This window comes from Erithacus rubecula (assembly GCF_903797595.1).
Source record: "Erithacus rubecula genome assembly, chromosome: 13".
Lineage (NCBI taxonomy): Eukaryota > Metazoa > Chordata > Aves > Passeriformes > Muscicapidae > Erithacus > Erithacus rubecula.
The window spans coordinates 19,224,030-19,249,809 of record NC_136665.1 but is presented as its reverse complement, the minus strand read 5'-3'; the positions used below and the strand labels follow the sequence as shown (position 1 = coordinate 19,249,809).

Genomic DNA, 25,780 nt, shown 5'->3' with positions numbered 1-25,780 from the left:
AATTCCAGCCTGAGGCCGCTCCCTCGCCCTGTCAATGCCCTGGGGGAAGGAGCTGCTGGCACTGACCTGGCAGCAGGGTCTCGGTGGGGAGCTTGTCCACTTCCAGGATGAAGTCATCCTTGAAGAAGAGGTAGCCCACGATGGAGAAGAGGTAGACCAGGGATGAGGGCGAGCACGGCCGTCAGGATGATGGAGCGCCCGTTGCGCGTCACGCTCTTGATGACGTTGAGCAGCGTCTCCTCCCGGTACACCAGGTCAAAGAGCTGGGGACAGCCAGTGACAGCCCGTGGGGCACAGCATGCTGCCATGGGCAGCACGGGGGCAGCTGTGCCCCTCTGCAGCCAGCAGCATGCTGCAGCAAGCTCCCAGCTGGTTTTTACAGTGCCACCTGCCCCCCTCGCAGCTGCAAACAGCTCACTCCAAACTGCAGCTTGTTATTTCCTTTACATTTTAATTTATTGAGTGTTTCATTAAAGAAGCAATATTTCCCCCCTCCTCCAATTCTGATTTTTGATTTCTCTGCTGATGTTTCCTCCATTTTTTTGCTGGGGCAGAGGCCAGGCAGGTTGTGGCTATGTTGGTGGATCACAGGACAGGTATTGGTTAAATTGGACCTCTATGAACACATGAGCAAATAACCAGCTCAGGTACCAGAGGATGTGGCAAACACCAAGCAAAGGGACAAAAATAGCCTGTTCTGAATGGGATTTCAGCTTTGTCTCAACAGTTGACACAGTTCCCCCACCAAACACTAGATCCCTTCAGTGTTATTCTTGGAAGCACTGTGCTGTGCAAGGTGAATCCCAGCCCCAGGCAAATGACATGTGTGCCAGGATCTGTTGTCCATCCCATGAGGGATGGAGCCTGGACACAGCCATGGAGACTCTCCAAAATCATCCAGCTGCTCAGGAAGCACAGGACACTGTGTTTACAGCCATTGATAACAACACAGCAAAGCCTCACAGCACATCTCATTCTATCCCTCAGGCAGGGACAACCTTCCCCATCCCAGCTGCTTCCAGCCCCAGTGTCCAGCCTGGCCTTGGTCACTGCCAGGGATCCAGGGGCAGCCACAGCTGCTCTGGGCACCCTGTGCCAGGGCCTTCCCCACCCTCCCAGGGAACAATTCCTTCCTCATATCTCATCTAAACCTCTCTTCTTTTGGTTTAAAACCACCCCCCAATGTCCTCTCCCTATCTGTCTGTGCAGGAAGTCTCACATCAGCAAAAGGGATGTGGCAGGAGTCCTGCTGTCTCCACCAGTAACTTCTCCCTAAAGAAAGCCTCCAGACTGTGGCTTCTTCCCAGTGTCTGTTCAACAGTTTCCCAGCAGAAAAGCAGCAATTTTTCCTGGATATGCCAAGATGGGACCTCCCAAAGAGACCAGAAGATGTTCTGAGGGCCAAGCAAAACACCCACCAGGAGGCTTGTAGAAGAACTCGTGCACAAAGAGCCCCAGGGCACAGATGAGGCAGGTACAGCAGGTGATAGAGGAACTCCACATCCCATGATCATGGCCTTGTATCCTCTTGTGAAGGTTCCACAGTTACCCACAAAACTCATCAGGAAAATGATTTTATTACACACCTAGGGAGACATCAACCATAAATTACAACATCAGGGAAAACAGATTGTTTTTTCAAACTGGAGGTAACTTGGCACTTTGCTGGGCAATCCCTTCCAATGCCTCACCACTGTTTCCATGAGGAAATTCCTCCTGGTGCCCACCCTGAGCCTGCCCTGGCACAGCTTGAGGCCATTCCTTGTCCTGTCCCTGTTCCCTGGAGCAGAGCCTGACCCCCCCTGGCTGTCCCCTCCTGTCAGGGAGTTGTGCAGAGGCACAGGATCCCCCCTGAGTCCCTTCCCAGCTCCCCATCAGACTCACAATGCATCATTCAGTGATCCTCACACATCCCCATACACACTGGGAGGCTGCTGGAGTGAAGAACCACGTGCTTTAGGGTCACAGACATTCCTCCCCCTGTCTGTCTGAATCTGGAGCTGTTCCTACACTGAGCAAAACCTCAGAGCTCTGTCAGCAGCCTGGGGCACCAGGATCAAATGAACAACACAGAGCCCCAGGAGGGAATCACTCCCCCCACCCGTCCCACACCACCCCCAGCCTATTTCTGCCCCACACCCCCACACACAGCTAAGGAGCCCTTCCACGGGGGGCAGGGGAGTGGCAGCAAAGCCCCCTGCTCTTACATTGAAGGCTCCCAGGAGGAAGAGGGTGGGCTGCAGCCCCACGGAGAAGATGAGGCGCAGGATGGTGGAGGCGATGAGGGCGCGGATGCCGTGGGGCTTGGGCAGGGCGATGACGATGGCCAGGGAGATCAGCATGGCTGTCCACAGCAGCCCTGACAGGTGGGGCTCCAGCGTGCCTGCCACAGAGAGCAAACCCAGCCCCTGCATTGCTGCCTTCAGCCTGAGCTCTTCTGTTTCCCACACTCTGCACTCCATAGAAAGTGTCACAGGTTCTCCTCCCAGCTCAGTCACACAACAATCCTTCCCCAGCCCCAGAACCAAGGACACGCTGCAGCTCCAGCCCCAAAAAGTGCAAACAGAGAATTGAGGAGAGAATCTGGGAGGGTGGGACTGCAGAGCCTGGAGCTGGGATGGGACAATGAACCCCAATGGGGAAATGGAGCAAAACTGATAAAAGTGTGAAACTCGTGATTCAGGGTCCATCCTGGGTGTAGCCATGCCCAAGGGGAATCCTTTGAATAAATCTCTGCTTTATTCCTTTAACTCTGCTCCAGCTCAGCCTCTCACAGGCATCAGCATAACCAAACTGACCAGAGCACTGCCAGTTGTTCTGTTTTTGGGGGAGCAGCACCCAGTCCTCACTGCACAGCAGCAACACCTGAGCCCAAAGCCTTCAGCAGGTTTTACTCACAAACCTGTTACTAAATCATGACACAAATGTAAGTCCTACAGGATGTTCACTTTGGTGCTCACTGCCTGCACACCTGAGGGCTGTTCTGTGCAGGGGCAGTGCCTGGGCAGGTGAGGACAGTCCCCCAGAGCCCCCTGATGTGCTTTTGGTCAGAGCCTGGTACCCATTTTTGGCATCTCTTGCTGTTTCTGGGTTTGTTTAGGCTGCCCCCTGAGACTGGTTGCTTACACAACACTGAGCCCATGTAGCTAAAAATAAACATCCCTGAAAGAGCCATAAAAGAGATTCAGCCCAAAACACCATCACCCCAGGTTGATGCAGAATGTGAGACATCTCTTTCTCAAAGCTGACTTAAAATTTTTGTCTTCAAGCAACTGGTTCCTCAACAGCCAAAAAAGCAAAATCCCCCCAAATTTCACAGCACTCTGCAGCCCTTCTGCAAGCACATTCTCACAGAACTTGTGTCTGACTGGCAAGATCCTCACTCAGGGCTTTTTTCCCCCCCTGCTCCCAAATTCAGGCAGCTTAGGAAATATTACTCTCATCTGACTACCACGAGCAGCCATTTAATCTTGTTCCAAATCACTGCAGATTAATAAAGACAGCAGAGGATGGATGGAAATTAAAAGTTAATAAGCGTAAAGTTGAACAGCTGTTTTGGCTGCCTGGGGGGAGTTTGGGCTCCTGGAGCTGTCACAGCACAAGGTGCAGAGCTGGGAATGGAGCCACTGAGTGGGAACAAGCAACAGCATGGAGAGGGGACAGAGGAAATGTGCAGCAGCTTCTTCAGGAATGACTGCTCTAAAATCTAAATAAGATTTATTGGGGACAGATTTGCTTTCAGGAGTTGCAGCAGCTCTAAGGAAACACCTGGAGTGGCTGAGGCCCTGCAACACCCTCCTGGCTCCTGCCCAAAGCCCAGCAGCACGAGGAGGGCAGTGCCAGCACCTCATGGGACCCAGCAGGGTCACCTTGGGCAGAGCAGGGCTTGTGCCACACAGCCACAGGGGTCACTCCTCAACTGCTGCATCAGCCTGACCCCCAGAGAGTCCCTGCAGGCAGGAGGAACAGCAACCAGCAGCAACTTCTCCCTGTCTCTGGAATTCTCACCATTCCAGTACCCAATTCCAGGCATCCAGTTTTGTTTCTGCTCCTCAAGTCAGAAGTTTTACAGCTTCTGCTACTGTCAGATGCTCATCAGCTGCTCAGTTCACCGTGTCTGAGCAATTCAAGACACTGACAACTTCCCCCAAACAGTCTGTTTGGAAGAGTCTTTTTTTTTTTTTTAAGCTAAATATAAGATACACATGTATTTATTTATTTTACTTTTTGGATTCCCCTAGAAGAGGAAGAGGTTTTACCAAAATGTTACCTGATAAAGAAAGAATTTCAAATATGTAGGGTAGGGCATCTTCAAAATGCCAAACAATCCCCCCCCAGTCTTGCAGTTTGTAATCTCAGAGAACTCATTTAACCAGCAGCTTTCCTGGCAGCCATAAATTCAGAGCTTTTAACTTGGGATCTTTGCAACTAGAGACAGAAATTCAGTTGCTCTTTGGGTTTGTTAGAACCTCCAGCCAGGATCTGGGCTGTCCCCACTCTGCTGACACTGGGTGTGACACTGGGGACATCAGCTGCAGCCACAGCCTGCTGGTCCTGATGGCAAAACTGCACTTTTCCCCCTCTCAGGAGCACAGGGATTTGGTCTAAAATATCCCTTTTTCAGGATGCAAACCCCCCCACACAAGAATATCCCTGTGATTTCCCAAGTGCTGCTGGCAGCACCCAGCCCTGCCCTGCCCTGGGTGCAGCTCTGGGGAGGGGCTGGACACACTCCCAGCACTCAGGAGCCTCCTGCAGCACTAGGAAAAGTGTGTGGAAAACACCATTAATAAACTGCAAGCTCAAGGAAAACAACACAATCAACATTTCACCTATTTTTAGCTCAATCCTTAATTACAGGGCTTTAAACCAAAGTAGAACAGTCAAGCAATTAAAGGTGGATGTTTGTCTTGGGTTAATTTTTTTCCCCTAGGAAAAAGCATGGCTCTACAAATTCTTTTAAAAATGCCTCAAGAAAGAATAAGACAACAGCACCATTTAAAACAAGACAATTTAAAAAGCCAAATTCTGTTCTCCTACCCACAGTGATGCAAACAGCAGAATTTGGCTCATGCCACCTCATTTATTCACATTTTTTTTTTAGGTTAATTATCAGTACCTCCTCGAATTCCTTTGAATGGGTAGAAAAATGCCACGAGCAGGTTCATGAGGACAGCCAGGTTAAAGGAAATGCTGCTCCAGAAGGACATGTTCCTAGCACACCAGTACAGGAAGGGCTGAGCTGCAATACAGAAAATCATTTCTTTTTAATGGAGGGTTTAGTAAAAATAAGAGGTTTCTATTAAAAAAAAATACTATCACCACCAAAACAAGCTTGTTTTCAGTTTGCCCAAAAGCACAGCATTAAAAGTAATAATATTCATGGCTTATTCTGAAGTTTATTTAATTATCTTTCATCTTGGGGGCCCTTCAAGTTTCCTGGATGATGCTTTAAGGCAAAGGATCCCTGTTTCAAACATGGTTTAGCAGCAGCAAGAGGTAAGCTGAGAAACTGCAGAGATCAAGCACTTGAGGCTTCCCCTAATAATACACTTTGTACTCAGTCACACCAAGAACAATTTGGAGGAGGAAAATGAGCAGTGAGCTCCAGCTGCATCCCTGTGTGCCCTGCGCCAGCCAGTGCCACCTGCAAACTCATTTTCTGCTGAGAACAGCCCAAAACAGCCCCAGAATAACCTGGGGGTGAAGCTCCCTGGCCTTCCCTCTGCCCTGGGGGCAACAGAGCTCCATGTACAATCCAGCAGCACATTTAAATCCTTAATGTTACAAAAAAATACTTCTCAAAAAGACTCCTGATTTTAATAATCCCTGCAGCCAGAACCAAGAGGCAGAAAAAGTAGAAAGATTCCTTTGCTGAAGTGGTTGTGAAGCTGAGGTCACAAAGAAGCCAAGGAGCTGCCTTGCAGCAATTCCCTCTGCAGCCAGGCAAAATCCCCCTGATTTTAGCTCCTGCACAGCAAATTGTGTCCTCCTGAAACCTGGAGCAGTGAAAAAAATCCCTTAAAAATGCTCTCAAAGAAGGGAAAGGAACTGTTTTGCCCTGGTGGAAGGAGGCAGCCTGCTTAGATATCAGACAGCAAAGAAAAAGGTCTCAGTAAAATCTAGGAGCAGGTTGAAAATGCAGACTCTGGGGCTGAAAGGGAATTTATTACATGCTGCAGTTCTGAGCCTCACAGTAGCCCCAGCTCTGTCCAGAAAATCCTCTGCTCTAACACCCCCAGCAACAAAGGGCTAAAGAAATCCATAATCTCTCAATGTCCTCAGATTCCTTTTAACTGGAAGAATTTATAACCAGATTTAATTAATTTATATGAAATATATAAGGGTGATTATAAAGGTCCAGGTTTAACTTTACACCTTCCTTTTGGGGATGGAAATTGACTGTGCAGTGCTTCTGCCTGGTTTTGGCAGCTCATTTCCATTCTTAATTAACAATTAAGAGGCTTCTGGTGCTCAGATTATGGGCCAGCACCATGAGCTGAGGGGAGAAGTACATGGGTCTTTATTTTAAAAGTCTTTTTGAGGGTTGAATAAACTCTAAAGTGGCATCACATGAGCACACACAATGTTGCCAGAGGTCACAGCTCCAACACAAACTCACTAAAAATGTGAGAAACAATTGTAGCAATGTAAAAAAAAAATCACTCAGAGATCAGACAAGACCTGAATATTAGAGACAGAATAAATTATCCCTGTTTTTTTGAAGAAAAAAGAAATATTCTCCATCTCTGCAGGTGGATCTTGGCTAATTTGTGGTTTGTTGTTAATGATGGATGCCTTCACAGCTTGCTTGGAGACAGCCTCAAAGACAAAGTGACTCAAACAACAAAATCTAACAGAATATATGGATGCTGTTGAAGTTGCAATTTGTTTAGGATGTCACACTCCCAGATTTCTTGCAGAGCTCTCAGATTTTTGGAAGCAGTCCCACATCTGCTCCAAGATGGGGTTCCAGACCAGTCCTGCTCTTGCACTGAAAACTGGAGTGGAGCTGCTGCAGGGGAGGGGAGCAGCTCTCAGAGGGCAGGGCTGGAGCAGGAGGGCCCTGCCTGGTCTCCCATTCCTCAGGGTCAGCCCTCAGCACTGCCCACTGAGCCTCAGCTGCAGCACCCAGCCTTCAGCAGAACAAGGACAAAAACATGGAGCAAATGAGCTAGAAGCTTTACTGGAGGATGTGGTGGAACTGAGTAAATTAAAATATCATTTTAAGGGATTTCCCAGCTGCCAGTGGGAAAATCAGTGCTTGAAAACACCTGTGTTCAGATATTTTAGCATCATAGGGATGGAAGGGAGTCAGCCAGTCTACTTGCCAAGAGAAGATGAATTCTACTTTACCATTACTGAGAAATCCATCTTTAACTTGTCCTTAAAAATCTCCCTTCTTAGGGATGCTCTAAGTCCACAGAATATGGTTGGAAAAGATCTTTACAACCACCAAGTCCAACCTTGCTGCACTGCCCAGCCTCACTCCCCCTGCATCCAGCACAGGCCACTGCTCTCTTCAGTTCCCTCCTCATCTCAGCCACTCCTCCACACATTTATTCCTTCCTGCTGGATCTCAAACATGACAACCTGTGCTGCTCCTTCCTTCTCTGCCCTGGATCCTCTGCAGAGGATCCTTGTTGCTGCAGCATCCAGCCACTTCTGCACTGCCAACAATGCTGGAGGCTGCTGCCAGGCTGGGGAACCACCAGCAGCTCACACACCCCCAAACCCCCAAACCCCCAGACCCCCAGACCGCCAGCTCAGTGGAGCAGCACTGACCCACCTCGCAGCTTCTTCTGCCAGTTCATCTCGTTGAAGAGATCCTCAGACTTGAGGAAGAAGTCGTTGATCTTGCTGCCCTGCTCGTCCCTCTCGGTGGTGTAGTAGATGCGCAGCTTGGACTCCCTGGTGAGGAACTCACAGATGCTGGGCACGGGGAACACGATCTGCTCCATGGTGCGGTCCGACCTGACGATCTGCAGAGCAGCCTGTCAGCCTGCCCAGCCCCTGCCCCAGCCCCTGCCCCAGCCCCAGCCCCAGCCCCTGCCGCCCCCTCCTCTCATATACACACACATTGCCAAGGAACAGCAGCTCCATGCAGATTTGGTTTGATTGACCTCTCAGAGCGGGGCTGTGTTTAGCTCCAGAATTGTGATTTCTATGCTGTGGTCCCAAGGGGCCCAGAGCAGCCTGCACCAAAGCTGGGATGCAGCTCAGAGCAATGTGCTGGCCCAATTCAAGAATGCTGGCAAATTTGAGCCATGGGCAACTATAGGGAACAACACTCGTATCTGTATTGCTTATTAGAGAGTTTTGTGAAGTCACAGAACCATGGACTGGTTGAGGTTGGAAGAACCTCAAATCCCATCCAGTGCCACCCCTGCCATGGAAGGGACGCTTTCTACTGTGCCAGGCTGCTCCAAACCCTGTCCAACCTGATCTGGGACACTTCCAGGGATGGGGCAGCCACAGCTTCTCCAGGAAATCTCCATATTTGTGAACATTTTGCTTTCATAAAGCTCTTAGATGGCACAGGAGGCCAAACTGTCATTTGAATCCAGAAAAAGTGGCAAAAGCATCACAAACTTTCTGGATTCAGCAACGGCACCGGCCAAAATGTAACAGAAGCGAAGCCACACTTCCTCCTGCCAAGAGAGCTCTGCTCAGCCCCATCCCCGAGCCCACACATGACAGCTCAGGAATAGCTCCCCTGCCACTGCCAGGGAATTAAATAAATAACTGTGTGTGCAGGCTGTGTATCAGAGCCACAGCAGCACTGGGACACGCCCTGGGGCTGCCCAGCAGCTCCTACCTCGATCTGCGCCGTGTGCTTGGCGTAGAACTCCAGCGCCTCGTCCCCCTCCAGCTGACCCCCTGGCTTCAGCATGTTCTGCAGCTCTTTGTTGTGACGAGCCAACTAAAATAAAGGAATGCACAGGGAGTGGGAGACACCAGATGTCTCTCTGTGATATTAAATTTCTGATTTTTTGGCATAAAAAAAGAAATAGTACGCAGTCAGCTGCTAGGAAAGGGCAAAGTTGACAGAAGGCTTGTTCTGTTCCAACCAGACACCCTGCAGCTCTATTTTGGGAGCAAGTCAGAATGATTCAAATATGTATTTCTTTAATGCCAGTGTTGTGCTCCTCTTTTCCCCATCCTCTCCCACCCTTTGCCTGGAATCTTTCACACAGAAATTCACATTTGGCCTGTCCTTCTACAGCACCCTAAGCCAAAGGTGTGCTCATCCTCCAAGGACCAGGCAGGGACAAAGAGAAAATCTGCATCAACTGAGCAGCAGATGCACAGAGCACTGCTCCAAAAATGCTGCTGGATGCTCCCAATTTCATCCAGCAGCACAGTGAGGGTCTGCCTGCTCAGATGCTGGAGGAACAAGAAGTCTCCAATGTAGTGAGAGATGTAGCACCAATATATTAAATAAATTTAGATATTTTTTTCTCCCCTTTGTTTTTTTTTACCTTTCAAACACACATTGTATCAATACAACGGCTCTGCTTGGCTCCAGCAGAGAGAATGTGGCAAGGACTGAGATTTCTGATTACACTTTAATTGATCTGTGAGTAGAATTTCTTTGGGAGTATAAAGTAACCTTTGATACAGCTGAAAAATAATACACTGCTGCTCAGTGGTGCCAAGAACTGAGCCACGTGTCCTCAGGAACTCAGTCCACAGCCTGCCTGCTTCCCACTATAAAAGAAAACTCCCAAAATTTTCTTGCATTATACTATTTTTGCTTCTGATTAAAATTAGGATTTGCTCTGATAACAAGGGAATGTGCAGTGAGTCAGTCTCAGAGATGAGCCATGATCACAGTTCCAGGGAACAGCAGACTCTGGCTCTTCCCAGTTTGTGCCTGGAGGTGAAACATTACCTGATGAGCCAAGATATAAATGTTGTGTCCCACGTTCCGAGGAGATGCTGCCACATCTTCCCCGTTCTCTCCATCCTCAAACTCCACCTCTCCCTGCAGATAAGCCTTCTTGATCACCTCCACCTGCAGAAGGACACAGAGGCAAGGAGAGGAGGCTCAGGGGAGGGGGGAAGCTGCTGAGGGCACTCCCAGGGATGGGAATGGGAGCAGGGATGTTCCAAGGGGGATCTTCAGTGGGATTCTCAACACTCAGGATGAGCTGAGCTCAGCTTCAGCCCAGGACAACAAACTGAGCCTCACATTTCCCTGAAGGTAACAAATTCCAGGCCACCCTCCCTGCACTGTGCCATGCTCTAACCCTGGGATTTCCTGCTTGTGTTTCTACCAGGTCATACATTAACCAGCCCCAAAGCCCTGCCATGGCTTTACTGGGCAGCTCTTGGGGCACAAGGGATTTTCACCCCTCTGTGTCCTGTGCAGATGAAGAGCCAGGGGCTCAGGAGTGACCCCAGGACTCACCAGCTCCTTGGGCCTCATGTTGTAGAGGATCCTCTCAGCATTCTCACTGTCGTGCCTGCTCTCCATGATGGCCAAGAGCAGCTTGGAAGCATTGTTCTGAGGGAAGGGAACAGCAATGGAATCACTGCCAGGAGCCAAAAAATGAGGGTACCCAGCTTGAGAGGCAGCACTCTGCTGCCAGAAGGGCTTTGGGGTGCCACTGCAGGCAGAGTGTGCCAGCCAGCCCAGGGCTCCCAACCCTCCCCTTCTCTAATTACTGACCTACACATCTCAGCAGGACTTTTTACCACTTTATTCCCCAAATCCTACTTATTGAGAGACATCAAATTAACCCCAGCCAAAGTTTAAATTTCTAAAAATGCTGCTGTTTCATGCTGGTGTTGTTTTGGTTTGGTTTAAAGACATTGCAGCATCACCACAAGCTCTGAGCTCCCAAATGGAGCAGCTCAGCTCTGCTGAAGATGCTGCTGATTAAATCAAGGGACAGCCAGGGCTGAAGACAGACATGCTTTGCTGCTTTTAACTGAAATCACTCTGCAGTCTGCTCACGGTGAGGAGCACAGGGAGGAAATGGGAAACTACCACAAGGCACCAGACTACTTTAATACCAACAATTAAGATTAAAATCCATCATGCCTGACAATAAAACCCAATAAAAGTATTTAATTTTGAAGTATAATGCTAATCGAGTCTAAAAGCATTTTTTATTTACAATAATAAAAAACCCACATTACCCATAATAATGGTGTGAGTCGGCAACGGAAAACAAGGAGACACTGCAGTGTCAGTCAGGGCAAAAAGTCAGAAAGGAAATATTTCTCAAGCACAGGCTCAAGCAAGAGTGCTCTGGGACTGCTGTTGCTAGAGGGGAACCTGCTCCTGTGTTTTTGTGTTTTGAAACCAGCAGCAGGGCTAATTATTTCAGCACTCATATGGACAGCCCTAAAGAACTGTGGATGATTTCATGTCAGCCAATTAAACAACACCAATAAAGTGTTAGGAAAGTAGTTGCAACATGAGAAATTTCACTTCCATTGTCCATGTAAAAGCTCAGCAGCAACAGAACAGTTTTCATCAGCTTTACATTTTTTACAGGAAGTGATTTTAGGATTCCTCAGCATATTCTGAGTGCATTCCCCATCTGAGAACTGGTGGCTCCATGTCACCATGTAAAAGATGAAATGCCTGTGACAAACAATCTTTGGGCACTGCCTGCAGCTCACTGATGTATATAATTTTTGGGCACTTATGAATACTGGGATACAATAAACACCCACATAATTCCAACAACAAAATGATATTTTATCTCACTGTTACTGTGCCTCACACAGAGCATCCACTTGCCTTCAGCTCCAGCACGAGGTCCATCCTCTTCTTCCCCAGAGGGTTGATGTCATTGAGGATTAATGCTGTGATGATGTCAATGCCATTGGACTCGTGAGTAGCAATGCAGTTCTGTCCAAAGAAAAGTCATCAGCCTGCACTAATTGCCTGCACTGCAAACACAGCCTGGGCTGCTGACCCTGCCAGAGCAGCAGAGTCCCCTCTGTCATCACCTCGTGGGCTGCCCGAGATGGAGAAGTGCACAGAGAGCTCCAGGCACAGCAAACAATGAAAGATTAAAGCATTTTGTTGTGAGCTTTTCCTCTCCTCAGCCATGGTCCTGCTGGAGCCCCTGGCCTCAGGAAGCATGGAGAACCAGAGCTGATAAATGAAGCATTTCCATGCCAGAGTCTGCAGGCTGGAGGAACAGTGCTTTACTGAGATTAGGGAGAGTTTTCTTGATTAAAAACGTGCCAATCAAGACCTACTTCAGTGCTGTCTGCACAAAGAATGGGAATTTCCACAACCTTCTGCCTACCCTTCAGCCCTGCTTTTGGAATGGGCTGCAACTAAAATGTACAAACAGCAGATTGCTGCCTTCCAAATCCAGAGAGAACCCTGCTCTGTCATTGAACTCCACAGCTGGAACACCTGAAGGGTTTCATTCCACCTGATCCAGAGAGCAGAGGGACACTGACACTTCTCTCTGGTATGCACAGCCTCACACTCTCTTGCAGAAACAAGAACAGGAAAGTCACATGCCAATCTTTCAGGACAATATTATGGTTCAATTAAAGGGGAAATGGGGAGAATAAGCAGAAACTGGCCCAGAGCAGCTGTGGCTGCCCCATCCTTGGAAGTGTTCAAGGCCAGGCTGGATGAGGCTGGGAACACCTGGGACAGTGGGAGGTGTCCCTGCCATGGCAGAGGTGCCACTGGATGATATTTAAGGTCCCTCCCAACCAACTCTGAGATTATCTGAAGTACAGAAATTCCCCACTCTCCCTGTCCAGTCTATTGGAACAGAACTTAGCAAAGCAGAAATATTTTTACTGCTTTGAATGGCTCAACTCCTCAGAAGGGACCCTGAGAAAGACAAGTTGATCATGAGGAGTTTATAAAGAAAAAAAAAAATCCTCCAACTTGTGGGACAAGTAAAGTGGGCAGTGTTATAAGACAACAGCAGTCTAGCAGAGCTGGGGACCAGGGAGAAAGGGGGAAGCATTTCCCAGCTCTGGATGCATTACCTGGTTCTCATGGCAGGGCCCCTGACAGTACTCAGTCAAACTTTCCAGGGTCTGGTTGATCAGTGCCACGTTCTTCTCATTGATGTACAGACCCAGCAGTCCAAGGCCCCCAGTTGTGCTCCCACAGATGCAGTCCAGGAACTGCAGAGTCTCACACACCAGGTTGTAGTTTGTCTTGTTGTTCTGGCAGCGTAGGAAATTCTGTGAGGAGAGTGTCAAAGCCATGAGGGAGGAGAAAAAAACATACAAAATGCTGCTTGGCTGATAGTATTTATTAACTTCATCCACTGCATGGTGGATTGCTCTGGTACAAGCAGTTTTAGCCTCTTTCTTTATTGCGAGGTGCTGCTGTCCTGAGCAGCTTGTTGGCTTCACTTGTACAGCAATAAACAGAGTGCATCCCATAAACAGAGAGATCCATTAGAGCCTGACACACCCAGCCCAGGACAGGCACTCTGGAAGCTCCCTGGAGCTTCACTCCACCTGCTGCACTTCCCTGCCAAGCATCACTCAAGGTGATCACTCCCTCCTGCAGACCCCTCCCCAAGGTGGGAGCAGCAATTCCCTGGCTGGGGTCTCACAGCAGGGAACAAGAGGGGCCTGAGTGCACACCTGAAGGAAGGTGCCTGACAATGGAATTCTCTCCACTGCATTTCTTTCCACATAATTACTGTGACTCCTGCTTGAAGCTACTGATTAGGAGCAGCTCCTCTAATGAAAAGCCAGATTTGCCACTATGGATTTAACAGCTTTCTGCTCTCCTATATTCCAAATGAAAAACTGAAACTACCCAAAAGTGAAGGACAACAATGAAAACCAATTTCCCAGTGACTCAGATGCTGTTTGCCAGTGCATTCCCAGCAGTGCTGCAAAGATTAGCAGCCACTACCACTTGCTTTTCCTTGAAGTTTCAGCAGGAAAACTCTTATTTCACTTAATTCTAGCAGGTAACAACAATTCCAGGGTGAAAAGGCCCTCAGAGGAACAGGAGCCATGGGAGTGTGGAAGCAGCAGGGTCTTTCCTGCCAGCCCAGAGAGCAGCACTGGTTCCTGGCTGTCTCTGCCTGAGTCACACTAATGAGTCTTTTAAGGCAAACAGAGAGAGGAATTGCAGATTCAATGGAAGGCAAAGCTAAAAAAGGAAAACGCTGTCTATGAATGCAGACTAAAGGTGACAGTGATTCAGCACATTTCAGCTGATTGCTCATTTAGTATCCTGACTTCTGATTAACTTGTCAGAATGTAAAAAAGGTTGATCCTACAGAAATTGGAGCTCGTGCCTTCCCTCCAGGAAAAAAAAAAGCAAAACGAAAGGATAATGCCCAAAGTGAGGAAGCAAAATGCTCCCTGTCTGCAGCATAACATTTATTCTGATTAGAGCTAAGCTTGTACCTGAGCTGCTTGATCCACAGTCAGCAAGGGAAGAAGAGGAATGAGGCACAAGAGGCAGGAGGACATTGTTAGGCTAAAACAAGGGGAAGGAAAAAACTGTAGAAAACAAACCCCTGCTGCACTGTGAGAAACTGCCCCAGGGAGTGTCTGCTGCTGTCTCAGCCAGGACAGAGTGAACTTTTCATTTTCAGTCACCCAGAGCATCCCCCAGGGTACAGAGTGGGAACACAACTCCTGAGTGCTGAGTGAGGCACCCCCTGCTCTCCATGGGAATGACCCTGTGGTGTGCAGCCCTGCCAGACCCTGCACCCAGTCAGCAGCTGCTGGAACACGTGGGAAGTGCATCCACCCCTTCATCCCAGTGCTTGCACCCATTTGGAGAAGGCAAACAGCATCCACACGGAGCAAACTGGGGCTGCATGTGGGAAGGGAAGGGCTGACTGAAGCACAGGGCACAGCACTGCAGCTGCCTGAGCATCCCAGAGTCCTCCTCCTCCTCCTCCTCCTCCTCCTCTAAAGCTCCTCCAGCACAACCTGCACTTCCCAGTGTTTGCACAGCAGCTGCCACCAGCCTGGAAAGGCTCAGTGTGCCCAGCCCACACCTGCACCAGGCAGGTGACCCCAGTGACTCCTCACTCAAACACCATGTGCAGTTCTGGCACACTCAGCTCCCTCCCTGCTCCTTCAGGGGGCTCCTGTACCAGCTGCAGACACCACGATTTGGAGGATCAGACACTTCTGCCTTCCCTTTGGGGCTGAGGGAGAAGAACAAACCTCGAGGCAGGCAGGCAGCAAGAGGATTACACGGAAAAATCGTTCTGCCTCTTTTTTTTTGTTGTTGTTAAAAAAATAAATCCCTTTTTCTCTCCGAGCTGCCTACAGCTACCTGCTGTTTGGGAAATGTGATTGTTGAGGACGGGGAGGAGCTGAGGCCAGGGCTGTGCACTGGCTGCAGTTCAAGTGTCTCCTGTAGCTGCGGGTGCCTCGCCAAAGGCGGATCCTGAGCTGCGGTTTGGAATTGTGCCACTGAACCAGCACCAGGAAAACCCTCTGACAAAACACACATCAAAGGCTGCTCTCCTCAAAGCCAGAGACAGGCTGGTGTATAGAACCTGGGCACTCAGGGATGCTCCCAGGAGTTTCCATGCAGTGATCCCAGGGCTGCTGGGGCATTCCTGCTCGGGGAAGCGATTTGGCAGCTCTGCAAAGCTCTCACAGGGTCCCACGCTCCTGCTGGCCAGGGAACAATGGGCAATCGAGGCAATTATTGCTCTTTAGGAGCATTTAGCACATTGCACAGTGCCTCACCAGCTCCTCCATCCCAGCCCAGCAGCTGAAACATCTGAATTGCAGCCCCTTTGTAAAGGGGAGCCTGCTCTGGGCTCCCAGCAATTCTGCAAACACGTCCCAGGGCAGCACAGGACACAGAGGCTGCCAGGACCTTTGGACTCTGCCAGCTCCAATCCTGTCACGAGGCAGCTGGAGCAGAGCCTGGCCCGTCCTCTCCACATCCCCATCAGGTGTTTGCACACATGGTGAGAGACCCTGAGCCTTCTCTGCAGCCTGAGCTCTCCCAGCTCTCCCTGCCCATCAGATGCTCCAGTCCCATGGTCATCTCTGAGACTGCCTGCTGGACTCAGGAGCCCAGGACTGGAGCTGGGATTCCACACAGAGCCTGGGGCATCCAGCTTGTTTAGTTTCCCACCCCAATTCTCCACCAAGGCTAAGACTCCCTTACTCCAGACCTCACTCAGGGCTGTAGGGTGGGTGAAGGCCAGTCCTACCAGTAAGGGGCAAGGTGAAGGTGGCACTGAGATCCCTGACCTTCTCCTTGTCCTGTGTCACCAGGGGCTGTGCCCATCCCACAGCAAAGCCACCTCTGCTATCTCCTCCTTTCTATACAGCTTATAAACCCTTCTCACTGCCCTCCATGTCCCTCAGCAGATTCACCTCCAGCTGTGGCATTCCTGACTCCCTCCCCATGTGTTCAACTCTAGGCATAAACAGATCCAAGAGAATCCAAGAGGACCTGGCTACTGGAAAGCTTGAAGGCTGCTGGAACCAAAGTCCCAATGCTCTCTTCATTTTCCTAGATGATTTTTCTTTCCCCCCACTCTCAAAAGCAAATCAGTAACTTCACAGCACAACACTTGCTTGCTTTCAAAATACACTTTTAAAAAACCCCAACAAGCGTTGATCCCACCACCTTCTATGTACCTTTCAAAGATCACTGGATAACTGGATTTGCTCATATCAGCCCAGCAAGGTATAAGTACTTTTTTTTTTTTTTCTGGATTAACATCAAGACCAAAGAGAATAATTGTTCACACAATCCATTAAAAAGGCTGGGATCAGGGATAAGGGCGTGGCGCACAGCCGTACCTGCAGATCCCGGTTGTGGTTTTCACAGAGCAGCTGCAGGAAGCGCAGGATGGGCTGCATGATGGAGATGACAGCACTCATCTCCAGCTCATCCTTGCTCTTGTCTGCTGCAGCCTGGGCTCCCTCTCCTGCTGAGAAGTGCTCCTCGGGGTCGGCCTCTCTCCGGTAGGCGCCGTACGCCTTGCGCGTGGCCGCCGACGCCTCCAGCAGCTGCTCCCGCACCTCCTCGCTCAGCTGGCTCATGGGCTCCCTCACTGCAACACACCACACAGCTCCTTACGGGCCAGCAAAGCTGCCCACAGCTCCCCTGGCAGCTGCACACACAGCAGCTCTCTGGGAGAGTGTCTGAGGGGCTCGTGGAACACTCTGCACCGAGCACAGCTGGGTTATAAATCTGGGCATTTGCTGGTTAGGGCACGCACATCTAGCACTGGCAGGAGTTATGGTAAAAGAACCTGCTTCAGAACAAAATTAGGATTTCTTCACTTATTGTTAGAGAAGGCAGTGACCACACCCCACAGTCTGGGGTTGTTACTGCGGGTCAGATTTGGGCAGCTTGTGACAAAACACGGCAGCAGAGTCTCAGCTCAGAAATGACTTTTGCTGATTTCAATAGCACAACCTCACAAATCGATGAAGAGGGGAGGAAGCTCTTGAAATCCCGAGCCAGGGCACCACTGATCTCTGAACTTTGCTCTCTGGGATCAGAGATTGCATCAACTGAAATGAGCTCAGAACACACTCCCTGTTACTTCAGAAGGGGAATGACTGGGGATTACCTCTTTTCCTGTTGGGGACATCTCTGTCCGAGTCCTCATCTTTCTTTTTGTTCCCCAAGTCGCTGGTGTTGACTGTGACAGTTGCCTTGATCTCCTGCTGTGCCACTTTCATGCGATCATAAAAAACTTTAAAGAACTTCTCGGATTTCTTGTCCTCTGTCAGTCGGCAGAAGAAGGAATGCTACAATAGAAGGAACAGCATCTGCAGCTCCACACACAGGTCTGAACCCAGACAATCCCACCCTGCTGCACTGTGGTATCCTGCAGGACTGGGAGCTTCAAGAGTTGCCAGTAAACAAACAGCAATGGAAACTTTTCTTAATGAGCAATTAATAAACTTTTATAGTTTATTGTGAGGTAGCCTCAGCGTCTCAGCTTTGTTAAGTCCTTCATTAACAACTTCAAATACAGTTTTAAAGAGAACTGAGGGCAATAAATCACATCAACCTGATACATTGAGGTGGCACACCTCACTCTCAACAAGGGAGATAAGGAATTAAGGTAAGAGGAAGGAAATTCCCTATAATTTGATTCTCAGTTCAGAAACAAAAGGTTATGAGGAAAATACAGAGGAAGGAGAACTCTTCTTGCCTTCCCACCCTCAAATCCAAGGGACTGTGACTCACAAGATGCAAAAGCCAATGTTAATCACAGTCCAAAAATGTCCACACAGGGTGGTATCATGAGGGACAACCCATGCTGAGTTTCCCCTGCCCTGCCTGCAGCAGGCTCCTTAAAACTCCTTTTAGTTCCCACTCCAATCTATCTTTAAGTGACAGAGAAACTCAAAAAGCACTTTTAAGAAGGTTTATTACTCTCCTTCTGCACATATGTGCACGGAGACAGAAAGTTCTCCCTAAAATCGAGGAGAATACAAATCATGTACAGGTCAAGAAGGAGCCAACACAGTGAGTGATCAGACAACTCTTGATGAAACCAATATGCTGTTACATAAATCAGGACCAGAGCTTAAACATGACTGAAGGATGAACTTGTAAGTGGGTCACCTTATGCAGAGCATTATGAAATTAGTTAGCATTCTGCAGCGGCTCTCCATCCAACAGCTTTACATGATGAATAGGAATGAAGCCTGATTTATTGAAAAAACAAATTAAAATGGGAACAGCAATATCTCCTGCCCGCTCTGCTGTGGAGCACACGGGGCCATGGCTGCTGCTGCCTTTGATCACTCCCCAGCAGCTGCACAGAGTGACTTTGAACCCTCCCAGAGTTGTGGCTTTGATTACAGGCAGAGCAGGAGTGGGGTTATTTAAAGAATGTGGTCAATATTCACGAGATGTCCCTCCCACCACTGCAATACCTCCCACCTGCCCCCAGAACCTCAGGTAAACTCTGAAGATTGTGTTTATTTCTAGGGTTAACAAAGAGGAGGGAAAGGAGAACGACCCAGGACAGACACCCCAAATCCAGTCACACCAGTACCCCCTCAAGCAGAGGTGTCAGAGGAAATCCCTCTGCCCAAACACTGTGATGTGCCTCTGGGTTCCAAAGTCATCTATTAGTATTGGTACAGTAAAAATAAAATATCTAATCCAAGACTTGCTATCAACAATTTGAATGTTTTCTCACAAAGTTCTCCCATGGCTTGAAACTGAAAGAGGGCTGATTTAAATTAGATATATTCAAGAAATTCTTCTCTGTAAAGGGCTGACCAGCAGCCCCTCAATAACCAGGTGGTTGAGGCAGCCAAGCCTGAACTAACTCTGTGCCTTGGTGGCTACAAGGACAGAGAGGGGAAGAGTTTGTATCTAAGGTGCATCTTGGAAATTTCACTCTACCAAGATTACAAATAACAATTTCCAGAAAGACCAGCAGAAACCACAGGCTCTAGAAAGGCCAAGCACTTTCTGAAGAATCTGGTTGTCAGGCAGTGATGGCCATGACCTGGCTGTCACATCTGCAGAGCCCAGACAGGAGGAGTTCCCCTGTGATGAAGCTGTGCTGAAGGAAAAGCCTTTTTTAAATGAACCACACCAAAGAAATACCTTCTATGAGAGTAATTACTATTTGCTGACAGACTTGATTTTTACTGTCTTTTCAAGCTTCTTAACTGAGTTTCCACTGCACTTCAGAGAAAAAGCCCCAAATGAAAGGAGCATTTCCAGTAAAGCTTTTTGTGCATGCTGTGCATACACTGAAGGGGTGTCACCAAATGATTGTTTCAGTTTAGGTCAGGATGCCTAACACCTTCACACATATGAATCAACCACATGCCAGCTCCCAAAGATTCTGTATTTTAAGAGGTGTGATCTTGCAAGTTGCACTCGAGCAGGTAACGGGTGGTGATAATTATGACAGAAATCCTAAAATCTTATTGACAGATATAGCCCCAGAGCAGAAAGTGGAGAAATCTCCCTTTTTAAAACGGAAATTGAGTGGCCATTTTAGAGCACCGTCTGCTGGGGTCCTGCCTTGTGTACAGACACCATGGAACCACAGGCTGCTGAAAGAGCAAGTGTGGAACAGCCAGCCTCACACTCTGAGGGATTCTGAGCTGCCAGCAGAGCCCTGACACTGCAGCACCTGAGGACTCCATCAGCATCACACTGGGGTCTGGGAGCTCCTAAAAACCTCCTGCAGGCAGGGAGCTGTGTCCCACAAGGAACCAGTATGGAAAAGCTGCCTGAGAGGTACTGGAGACACAGGCAGAGAGGGATTTGTGACAAGGGCATGGAGGGACAGGACACAGGGAATGGGTTCTCATTGCCAGAGGGCAGGGCTGGATGGGATTTGGGAAGGAATTCTTCCCTGGGAGGGTGGGGAGGCTCTAGCACAGGTTGCCCAGAGAAGCTGTGGCTGCCCCAGGATCCCTGGAAGTGTCCAAGGCCAGGTTGAGCACTCTGGGCTAGTGGAAAGTGTCCCTGCTCATGGTAGGGAGTTGGAAGTAGATGATTTTTAAGGTGCCTTCCAACCCAAAGCATTCTGACATTCCTAGAGAGCTAAACTCACACATTGTGAAACTGCATTTTATTTCAACCCTGTGCTGTTAATGTCTGTCAAGCCATTACCATGGAGCCATGGCAGCCCCCTGAGCTTTGCCCCATGGACTCAGGCTCAGCAAAGAGCCTGACAAGTGCCCAGAGCTGAGGGAAGGCAGCAGATCACAGAGCACAGCAAGCTCCTGAGCAAACAAACCTGAGATAACGGGAGGGTAATTAATTAATGACAGCCACAGGAGGAAACCCAGAGCCACCCATAAGGCAAGCACAAGTGGCTGGCAGGACAGACTCTCTGTGAGCAAGGACATCAGCACTGCACTTTTAAGGAGGGAGCAACCACTTGCTGCACACACTGATTGTTTCAAGGGGATGAAGCACATCTGCAGAGCAGCCACAGCACTGCTCCTGCTGGCACCCAGTTACAGCACCACGGAGCAGAACAACACCAGCAAACCTGTGCAGAAACTTCCTTTCCTCTCCATCCACTCTGCTCCTGAGCAATTCCAGCCAGAAGCCTCGTGCACAGCAGGACAAGCCCCCTCCACCTCTGCCCCTCCAGTGCCTCCCCTCTGGGCCAAAGGAGGTCAGGGAGTAAATCCCATCACCACCAATCCACACCACATGGGGCAGAAGGAAAGGTGCAGACCCAGAGATGGATTTCCCTGGAAAAGAAACCCAAGGCCAAGTTCTGGTTGCAGCACCTTGACCAGCTGGAGCCCTGCACCCCAGCAGCCCCTCGAGCTCCCTGCTGACTCAGCCTTTCATGTGTTTTTCTTGAGAACAGAATCCTTCTTTCCTGAGCAGGTGTCAGAGATGATGAGCTATGTCTGTCTATGGTCTGTTCCAGTGGTTAACAACTGTTAGAAACATGTGGTTAAGGTCTTTTTTATACCACTAATTTCCAGTCACTGATATTTTTTTAAGTTGGTGTCTCTTCTGTAGTTATTCCCAGGAACTTGGTCTCCTTTTCCCTCCTGACTATTTACATACTCTGTGAAATGTTTACCTAACGTTTCGTGCTAAACTGAAAATACCATTTCTGCTTGCTGACTTTTCATTCAGCATTAATATCATTTTCTGTGGTGGGTATTTTTTGGCATGTTCTTAAATATTGCAAATCATTAACAAGCTGGATCGTAGAACCACATGAAAAAAAAATAAATCAGCAAAGAACAGGCACATTTCCTGGCATTAGCATTTAATTCTAAGACCTTTGACATATGCAATATACAAAATTTCTAATGATGACTGGAAGAGAAGCTCAACTAACTCCCCAGCAGTTCAGGGGGGTGGGATTATGGAGGCAGGATAACCACAGGGTTAGGGACAAATGCTCCTTAATGTGTCTCTCATACCAGCAGTCAGTAATAAATTGGATTTCAGCCAGCAGAACTGACATCTGTCCTGTGGAGAGTGAAACCACACAGCACAGCAGTCTGCTACCTTTGTGTAAGGTGTACAGAGGACAGACCCAGGTAACTAATCCACCAGAAATGTAACTAATCCACAGTAAATTTAATGAGTGAGCTTGAGCTTGTGCCCAGTGTAGGATTGTTAAATGGGGAAAAAAAATCAAAGCAGGCAGCTGATTTCTACCTCTTGTCTCTGAAAGCCTTGCCAGTTTGGGCTGTGTGTGCTGTCCCCTTTCCTGGGAACACCTTTCCCTGTGCTGTCACCTGCCTCTGCCCAAAGCCACCACTGTTCTGCCAGCCAAGGGAAGGAACAAGGCTTGGATTGTTTCACAGCTCCACTTGCCACTGCAGGCTGTGCTGGCTGAGGGGCAGCAGCTTCATCCCAGAGCTGCACCAGCCACCAGCCCTGCCAGAGCATCCAACACAGCCCCAAGAATTCCCCTGCAAAACAAGCTCTTGATGAGCAAGAAATCAGGGGAAGCAGAGTCCCAGCAAACAGCTGCAATTAAAGCAAACTGCTGCTGTCTCCCTCTGTTTCTCTAATGGCAGGAACAGAAATACCCCGTGGACTTGGCAGGAGATTGCAGAGCAAGGTCCCTCCAGAAAGGGAGAAAGCTCAGGGCTCTGGCTCCAACTCAGGACATTTTATTCCAGCACCAGAGAAATGATTGCAGGGCCCTCAGCTCTGGGTTATCCAGCCAGGCTGCCAGCACCAACTAATGCAAAACTCGTGTGCTACCTCATCTCTGCAGGAGGAGTTTGCCACCCCCAGACGAGTTCTTAGAGCTGGACTACTTCAAACAAGCCACATTTTAAGGGGAACAGCACTAACACACTGAATTAAGCACAAGTGCCAGCCCTCTGCCTGAATATATTGTGAGGGCTTCTACTGCAGAAAATTCCAACCTAACTCTGCTTTTGGTCCCTCCTCATTTATTTATTTCAAATATCACTAATCTCTCTCTCTTGAAATCTCTCTTAAGTCCTGGCTCGCTGGAGATCCATCACTTTGGGCATGAGTGATGGATATCATTAGTCTTGCACAGCTTAAGGAAATGGCAGCTGAAATATTTCACACTGAACATACTTCACAGTTTGAAATAAACCCATAAGGAAAATCTGCCAGAACACCTCAATTGCCTGGGTTTTTTGCAAACTGTAAAATAAACTTTGTCCTGAAAGCAGAAGGAGGACTTCCCAGCTCTATTTTCCACAAATAAGACAAACTCTCCCTGCCAGGGGCATCCACTCTCCCAGCTCTGCTCTTGGCTGGGGGCTCTGCCCACCTTAGGGGGGATGTTTTTTGGGGCTGCTGAGTGTACAGAGCCTGACCTGTGGGAATGCCTGCCTGTCCCAACCAGCAGCACTAGAGCAGGAAGAGTTGCATCCTACACATTCTCCTACTGCAACACCCAAAATTATGGTGCAACTTAAAGTCATTTCACAGAGGAAGGCAAGAACAAACCTCATCCAGAGACCCTCACTCCCTTCCAGAGGCAGCAGGAGCTCCTGAAAGGATGAGGTGACACTGGGGAAGGCACAGTGGGGGAAAAACAGGCACAAACATCACTGTGGGGTCTGGGCTCACAGAACCTGGGGGTCTGCCCTGCTGCCAGCACAGAGTTGATTTGGGTTCCCCCTGAATCCCTGTGGGAACACACAGAGCTGGGTCACACAGCTCAGCCATGGCAGGAGAATGGATCCCATATCCATGGCAGGAGAATGGATCCCATATCCATGGCAGGAGAATGGATCCCATATCCATGGCAGGAGAATGGATCCCATATCCATGGCAGGAGAATGGATCCCATATCCCATGGCAGGAGAATGGATCCCATATCCCATTACAGGATAATGGATCTCATATCCCATTACAGGAGAATGGATCCCATATCCCATGGCAGGAGAATGGATCCCATATCCCATGGCAGGAGAATGGATCCCATATCCATGGCAGGAGAATGGATCCCATATCCCATTACAGGATAATGGATCTCATATCCCATTACAGGAGAATGGATCCCATATCCCATTACAGGATAATGGATCCCATATCCCATTGCAGGAACATGGATCCCATATCCCATTACAGGAACATGGATCCCATATCCCATTACAGGAACATGGATCCCATATCCCATTACAGGAACATGGATCCCATATCCCATTACAGGATAATGGATCCCATATCCCATGTCAGGAGAATGGATCCCATATCCCATTACAGGATAATGGATCCCATATCCCATTACAGGAACATGGATCCCATATCCCATTGCAGGAACAGGGATCCCATATCCCATTGCAGGAACATGGATCCCATATCCCATTACAGGATAATGGATCCCATATCCCATTACAGGATAATGGATCCCATATCCCATTACAGGATAATGGATCCCATATCCCATTACAGGAATGTGGATCCCACCTCCCCACCAAACCAGCGCTGTGTAGGTGTGAGAAACAAGGAAGTCTGCAGACTCCCCAAAAGGAAGAAAAAATAAAAAAGTGTAAGATCTCCTTGAGAGACAGAGGAATTAAAGAAAACCATAGCAACAAGTCAGTCCACCTACCCAACCCACCCACCCACCACCAGTTTCATTTGCTGACGCACTTCAAAAACAAGCTGGCTCCTACCCGCTCTGGAAGGTGAGCAAGCCCTGAGAGCTCATTAAATTCCCTTCTCAGCTACTCTTGTGTGCCTGCAGCTAGTGAGCAAGTGGGATATAAATAGAAGTTATATAACAGTGCTTTGTTGATTCCTGTGCTTACCAAAAAAAAAAGGCAGCATGACCTTGTTTTGCTGAATAGCTTTGCCTCTGCCTGCTCGGGGAGCACTTTAATCCTGCTAGGGATCATCTTGAAAGTTTGTGTTGGACCTGGATCCCATGGAGAGGAATTGGGAGAATTACTGATTTACCTCCCTGCTCCTTGCAGGGCAGGAGCCCAGTGGAATGCTGAGAGGATTGCCACACAGGAGGTGGCACCCAAGCACGAACAACACAAGGCCACCAAGGCACAGCTGAACCCTGAGGTAGCTCCTCTTCTCCTTCCTTTCCACCCACACTGCTCAACTGCACGGATGGGCACCTCAGAACCCAGCAAAAAAACTTCCCTTTGGGAAAAAAGGCTGGAAGATGTTCTGCTCCAGGAACACTGATGGCCCAAACACACTCAGGAAGCAGCAGGAGCTGCAGCTCAGGTGGAAAGATGAGGTGGAATCACTCCCATCTCACCCCATCCACCCCCATCCCACCTGTGCATCCCAGTGCCCTGGGTAAAAATGGAATTTCCCCTGCAGGAAGGATTCCTTACTCTGCATTATCAGCAGGGCTGGGTTGTTTTGAACATGGTGGTGTCCAACAACTGAGACTTCACCGTGCTAAATACATAAAAATACACCAAGAGAAGAGGGGTGAGCCCCCACAGGCTGGGCAGCCCCATGTTCTCATGAGCTGTGGAGCAGCAGGACAGAGGCTCCTCAGGGCTACTGCAGCTCCTGTGCCTTCTCTGCAAGGCAGCTGCCCTGTCAGGAGCTCAGGATTTGCACAAGGTTTGTTTTGCAGAGGGCTCTTTCAGAAAAGGACAAGATCTCTGCACACAGTTAATGATGCAGGTCCTTATCAACTTTTTTTTTTAGTGTCATGTTCATAACGTACTCAGAACTAAAAAAAAAAAAAAAGGTGTATTTCACCTTTGAGGAGAAACACATTAAAACAGTGAATGACACAGGTAGGTGATTGTTTAACATGTGCCAAGAGCTTGCTGGCTGTGCAATGGTTTCCTAAATAGGTATCATTAAAACAATCTAAAAAAAGATGCAACATCCTACATCACAGAATTCTGTCTGTTAGAAACACACAGAAAA

At 48.8% G+C, this 25,780-nt stretch overlaps 1 protein-coding gene across 1 annotated transcript in view; it reads right to left on the bottom strand.

Moving 5' to 3' along the window:
• The window catches only part of ITPR1 (inositol 1,4,5-trisphosphate receptor type 1), a 158,846-nt gene that overhangs the window by 22,442 nt on the left and 110,624 nt on the right, over positions 1-25,780 (bottom strand). Inside the window, 16 exon segments of the mRNA XM_079316953.1 lie at positions 67-160; positions 162-263; positions 1,419-1,427; positions 1,429-1,470; positions 1,472-1,504; positions 1,506-1,586; positions 2,208-2,383; positions 5,120-5,242; positions 7,790-7,982; positions 8,819-8,923; positions 9,896-10,018; positions 10,415-10,510; positions 11,759-11,869; positions 12,985-13,185; positions 16,759-17,012; positions 17,538-17,718. Coding sequence (XP_079173079.1) covers positions 67-160; positions 162-263; positions 1,419-1,427; positions 1,429-1,470; positions 1,472-1,504; positions 1,506-1,586; positions 2,208-2,383; positions 5,120-5,242; positions 7,790-7,982; positions 8,819-8,923; positions 9,896-10,018; positions 10,415-10,510; positions 11,759-11,869; positions 12,985-13,185; positions 16,759-17,012; positions 17,538-17,718 — 1,924 coding nt within the window.